The sequence below is a fragment of the Peromyscus leucopus genome, chromosome 1 (genome assembly GCF_004664715.2).
Source record: "Peromyscus leucopus breed LL Stock chromosome 1, UCI_PerLeu_2.1, whole genome shotgun sequence".
NCBI classification, from domain to species: Eukaryota; Metazoa; Chordata; class Mammalia; order Rodentia; family Cricetidae; genus Peromyscus; species Peromyscus leucopus.
This window is the reverse complement of record NC_051063.1, coordinates 126,378,761-126,384,895: the sequence shown is the minus strand read 5'-3', so window position 1 is coordinate 126,384,895 and position 6,135 is coordinate 126,378,761. Positions and strand designations below refer to the sequence as shown.

General features: G+C 35.7%; 1 protein-coding gene across 1 annotated transcript; it reads left to right on the top strand.

Annotated features, from left to right (window-relative positions):
* The first annotated feature begins 1,567 nt into the window (after window positions 1-1,567).
* LOC114681963 (40S ribosomal protein S27-like) lies at window positions 1,568-1,840 on the top strand. Its single transcript, XM_028855716.2, has one exon. The coding sequence runs from the start codon at window positions 1,614-1,616 to the stop codon at window positions 1,770-1,772; it is 159 nt and encodes a 52-aa protein (XP_028711549.1). The 5' UTR covers window positions 1,568-1,613; the 3' UTR covers window positions 1,773-1,840.
* Window positions 1,841-6,135: the final 4,295 nt, after the last annotated feature.

Sequence of the window (6,135 nt, the reverse complement as noted above, 5' to 3'; positions counted from 1 at the left end):
AGATAGTACATCATGGCAGGGAAGCATGAAAGTTATAGCTTCGTGGTTTTCGTGAGAATATGTGGCAATTGCTGCACATATATGAATCAAAAAGTTTACTCAATAGGCAACAGGGCATTTATAAACTTCAAGTTCACCACCACAAGGCCAGTCCCTACTGCAAAGCTGTATTTCACAAAAATTCCACTTCCTTCTAAAATAGCATCATAAAGAAGAAAAATGTGGAATCCTGTGGGAAATATTTTATAATCAAGTCATCACAATAGATGGTAGTTTGGAGCTTTTGCTGAGAGTCAAGAGGCACTGGCATTTGCCCTCATATATGGAATACCTAGTTTGTGAAGATGAATCAATGAAGATACACATGTTTTAATTTTTATTAGAAACAGAGTCTTAATCTAGACTAGTTAGAATAGGGTTCTATCACAGTGTTTCAAGAATGCAAGGCATGTCTTGTAGCACAAGAGTGAGAAATGTATTGCTCTTACAAGCACATTGGAAGCAGAGACTTGGAGTCTATTAGCAACAGTCCTCTTGTCTTTTGCAAGACCCTCTCATCCTTGATTTCCCATCTGCATTTATTTTTCTAAGAATCAGATTCTCTGAAAGAGTAAAAAAATAATGGCATCATAACTCACAAGATTCGTCCAATTTTCTGTGCAGACTAAATTAATATCTCTTAGGAAAAGTGCTATTTTGTTGAAGGATCAGTTGCCCACCTACCCTGTCAATCTGCTTACGACAAATGGAGTCAGAATCATGTGCTAAATGAGATTGCTTGCAGATTTATACTTTTCTCTGTTAAGTAGGTAATTCTAGAAAAGACAAAGCTCCTTGAAAAGAATAACTAAAACATTCCAATAGAACAGCAGAAAGACATAAGAAATAATGTTGAGTATAAATATCATTTTCCTTTTTTCTCACTTTTTCTTCATTATTTCTTGAAGCCAATTTTACCTAAAGCATACATATACAGAAGGACAAAAATACTCATAGCTGTTGTTAATGAGCTATTCTAACATGCCAGAAACAGTGTTAAATACTTCACAGGTAGCCAATAATGCTAGGCATGTAATTATTGTATTGCCTGCTTTAATCCAGAGTGATGAAAGACTGAGCTACATAAAACATTTCATTGTATTGTGAGTGTTCACAGAAGGAAATAAGGCTAAGAGGCCAAATTATGACATTTATTGCATTTGATGCCCATACTAACCTGTCCCAGAACACTCCAGATGATTTATTTGATACTGAACACTATTAATTTATTTTTCACGTCTCACAGATGGGGAAAAACAGAGTAAATTTAGACTTCGGTGCACATGATAGAGAAATTCTTGCTCTGTTACAGAGATAGTGTTCTGAAGCTGGTGTGAGTGTGATGTACATAAATCCAAATACATGGCTGGTCCTGGCATAGATAGAGACATGAGCACTGGCGTGTGGACTGGAAATCAGGCACTTTCTCCTGCCAATCATCTTTATCTACAGAAATAAAAAGAAGTGATGAGCCTTTCCGGCGGTGACGACCTCCCTACGAGAACATGCCTCTCGCAAAGGAAAAGAAGAAACACAAGAAAAAGCACCTGGTGCAGAGCCCCAATTCCTACTTTATGGACGTGAAATGCCCAGGATGCTACAAGATCACCACGGTCTTTAGCCATGCACAAACTGTAGTCTTGTGTGTTGGCTGCTCCACTGTCCTCTGTCAGTCCACAGGCGGAAAAGCAAGGCTGACAGAAGGATGCTCCTTCAGGAGGAAGCAGCACTGAAAAGTACCTGATTCAAGATGAGTGGGAACCATCCCAATAAACACATTTTGGATAAAAAAAAAAAAAAAGAAGTGATGAGTGAACCCAGCTTTCCCATAAGCTTCCACAGAGTGCCAAGTTAGTTTAGCTTTTGTTAATAACAATGACATAGAATTTCAAATCCACACTTTCTTCACATTCATGTATGAGATGAAGTCAGGGTATTGTAAGGTGGAGCTATGCAGACCGTCTTTTAAGATTTACCATTGTAAGATGTCTATGGGAAGAAAGTCTTATGTCTTCTTTTAGAAGAAATGGAGATTCATTCTAGCACCACTTCAGGAAGCAAGGAAGGAAAGGCTGCTTTGAAATGCCCATCAATTTGGAGTTCCTAAGAACAAATGTGGGAAATCCATCTTCCCATTAGTGAGCTTGCTATGATGACAGGTGATTTTCCTGTCTGAAGTATGAACTTTATTTTCTGTGAAATGACTCATTTCTTAATTACATGACAAAGCTTATATATTTTTAGAGTTTTCCTTTATTTTCTACTCTGTATTTTGTGAAGAAAAGTTGCCATAAATTCTTAAGAGTATTTACCTGAGTAAGTCTCTTTGTCACATCTTGGTGTCTTAGTCAACAACAATTACTGAAAAAAATGAGAAATTTTCATTTAATTTATCTGCTTCAGTCAATAGTCAATAAGACATGACAACCCCAAATTCTCACAAAACATTTCTCTGTTTCAAAATGGTGATGAATCCACACACCCAAACTCTAACTCTCCCTTTAATAAAATGAGGACCAGACACAAAATTCATTTTCTAAGTTGAACTTCTTTATCTGATGGTATTCCATATCATTTTAACCATAAGTAATTCCCTGCAGATTTGAATAATGTGCACAAAAAATGCATACGGGAATCCTGAACGTGTACTGACCCTGCAAAGACAAGCAATGCATAGAAAGTGCATCTCAGAATGAAGAATTTCTGCTTATACCTCATACATATTCTCTCTCTCTCTTTCTCTCTGTCTCCTCAGTGATATTGAATTTTTTTAAAAGAAAAATATAGTGAAAACTAGCTTTAATGTACAAAAAACAGGAATTTGGACATTTATGAAACTGGAATGCACAAGTGAAGAAAGTTACCTTCATGATTGCTGAGGAACAACATGCAGCCTCAGTATCAGTGACAGCAAGTTCAGTATCCTGTGTGCAGCTGTGTCTTCATCTGTAAGTTTGGAATAACTGCTGGGTGATTAGTTCTTATAACAGTAGATATTGCATCATAAACTTTACTTGCAGTCATTCTTAATATTTTCCAAGGCTCATATCTTCATATATTTTGGTTTTCTGGGCTTATTGTTTCACAGTTCTCAGCTACTGTGAAGAAGAGAAAAACCTTAGAGTCCCTTGTGTGAAATCGTGAACAGAAGGCAGAAATCCTCTGGACTGAGCAATGGATGTGGGAGACGTGAAGCACTTCGGCCTGTGTCTGGACCATTTCCGTGAATATTCATTCTTTTCTACAGCCTGGTGCATTTCAGACTTGTGTGGTTTCAAGTAAGATGTTGTTTAACTATTTTTACAAATTTACATTATATAAGCAATTGTACTAACCCAAGTTGTAAGAATTGTACCAACTATGTCCTGAAAATGTTGCTATCCTTTTACATTAGACTTTGTACATATATCTGATTACTCTACTAAGATGTGAATGGTAGCTGTTCCGTTTTACAGAGAAAAAAAAAAACTGAGGTTAACCATTGGTCTGAAAGGCTGATACAAGTTTCTGAAGCTGTTGAGTAAGCACTAAAAGCCAGGCAAGTTTCTTCATTTGTGCATTCCTGTTTTATAAGTACCCAAACTCTAGTTTTATAACATAAAGAAGTAAATTGTTCTCATTAATTTTTCTTCAGAAATATTCAGTGACAACACTTATGAGAGAGAAAGAAAGACAGAGACAGAGATACAGAGAGACAGAGAGACAGAGACAGAGAGATTGAAAGAGAGAAGATGGATAAGGTAAAAACAGAAAAAGCCATTAAGCATTGGGCTGGGGATATTTCTCAGTAGTTAAAAGCACTTTCTTCTATTGTAGAGGACCTGGGTTCAATTCTAAGCGCACACACTGACAACTATCTATAACTTCAGCTCCAGGAAATCCCACACCTTGCCATGGCCTATGGAGGAACTGCACATTCTCACACATGTATAAATAAGAATAAAACATCTTTAGAATAATAAACATTTAAGTCATCTGTATGCTGCATTTGTGATGTTTAAAGGCTGACACACTGAAAGTGACTTTCTCTATAAGATTGAATTTTAGACATACAAGTCAGTACATACACATAAAATACATCATTGTGGAAGGATTCTTACTTAGGTCATTTTTGTATGTCTCAAGTGCTTATTAAGCTAGATTGCATTGTGCAAACCCAACTTTGTGGGTTTTTTTCTTCACATTTATATGGCCATCTGAAGCTACTTTCAGCATTTTATTTTCATAAAAATTCAAAAGTATTTTCCATATGATTATAAAGATGAATTTCTAGGTTAATTCAAAGATCCTGAACTCTATATAAATGGAATATGCTAATGCACTTTAGCTCTGTATAAATAGCTATACTTTTAGAAATATAGTTTCTGGGACTTTGCAATATTATAGTTTATGAGTTGGTATTTTTCCCTTCTTATATTTCTGCTTTGCCAAATGATTTGACAGTAGGATTCTAATATGTTTCTTTGGAATCTCATTTCTGTCCTTTTATGTTAATATGATGTTCACTGTCGTCTTCTTAGCGTATTTCATACTATATAATGTAGTATTTTCTGAAATAAAAGACATAGTGGAGTATGGAACTCAGTAGAAGGAGTAATTGTCCAGTATATGTAAAGCTCTGGATTTATTAGAAAATTTGTCAGAAGAAATGGCAATGGAAAAATGTGTAAAACACTTAGGTCTGTTGTCTGTAGTAAGATTTTTTTTTTTTTTTTTGATATGTGGTCTCACCATGAAACCCAAACTGGTCTCAAAATTCTGATGTGCTTGTCTCTTCCTCTTGATTAAAGTGGGATTACTGATATGAACAACTATACCAATAGCAAATTTTACATGATGTTGCAATGAAAATTAAGTAAACCAGACTTCTTCTTTAGATACACTTTCTCCCACCAAGGTATTTATAGGATGTAAATTTACAAATTACAGAATTTGGAAAATTCAACTCTGTATTTGACATAATGTAGCATAAATGTCAAACTATCTGAAGATTGAGGAACACAAAAATAAATGCTAAGGTATAATGATAATAAATTTAATCTGAAAACAGAAAGAGATATATGACATTTATATGATATCAAATTTATATGAAATCAAATTTAGGTAGAGTAAAACAGAGTAAAGTCTAACTCACTCATTTCTCAATTTTGTGTATTTCTACAATGTTGAAATTGGATCAGCAGCTTAGCTTGCATTAGGACTTCATAGTTCTTGATGTTCTGTCTAGAAAGAAAGAAAGAAAGAAAGAAAGAAAGAAAGAAAGAAAGAAAGAAAGAAAGAAAGAAAGAAAGAAAGAAAGAAAGAAAGAAAGACTAGAAGGAAAGAATGAAGAAAGGAAAAAAGGAAGGAAAGAAAAAAAAAGAAACTATCCCCTAAGGACTTTATTCTCAGTACCAGAAAAGAAAGAAAGAAAGAAAAGTAGGATGTTTATTGACTGCTAAGTTTTCAGTTTATACAGCTTTGCAATGTAAGATGGGCTAGAGTCTGGCCAACTGTAACCCCTACCAAGAACATCAGGATAAAAGTTAAGGAGAAATTTCTTCATGTATATGTGGTCTGGTCAGTAGATACTGAAGAAATAAAATGTGAAAGAAAGTCTTTATTGGCAAGATCATAAGAGAAGTGTGCCTGGGGAAGCTTAAAAGTTAGTTATAGCTGACAGGGATGTCCTAATCAAGAAAACAGAATGACAGTGTTGTGGTTTGATTTTTGTTGCTGTGACAAACATGATGGCCAAAAACAACTTAGAGGAGGAATGGGTCTATTTCAGCTTACAGGTCACAGCCCATCTCTGTAGAAATCAAGATAAGAATCCAAGTAGAAACCTTCAGCAGAAACCATACAGAAACAGTGTCTGCTGACTCACCCACAGCCTCATTCACAGCTAGCTTTCAAATACAGCTCAGGACCACCTGTGGGCAATGGTGTCACCCACAGCAGGCAAGTCCCTCTTACATCACTTAGCAGTCAAGACAATTCCCCATAAATTTCTCCATAGGCCAGTCTGAGCAGGGAAATCTCTCACAGGAGATGTCCTTCTTAGGTGATTCTAGGCTGTGTTGAGTTGACAGTTAAAGCTAACTAGTACAGAGTCAC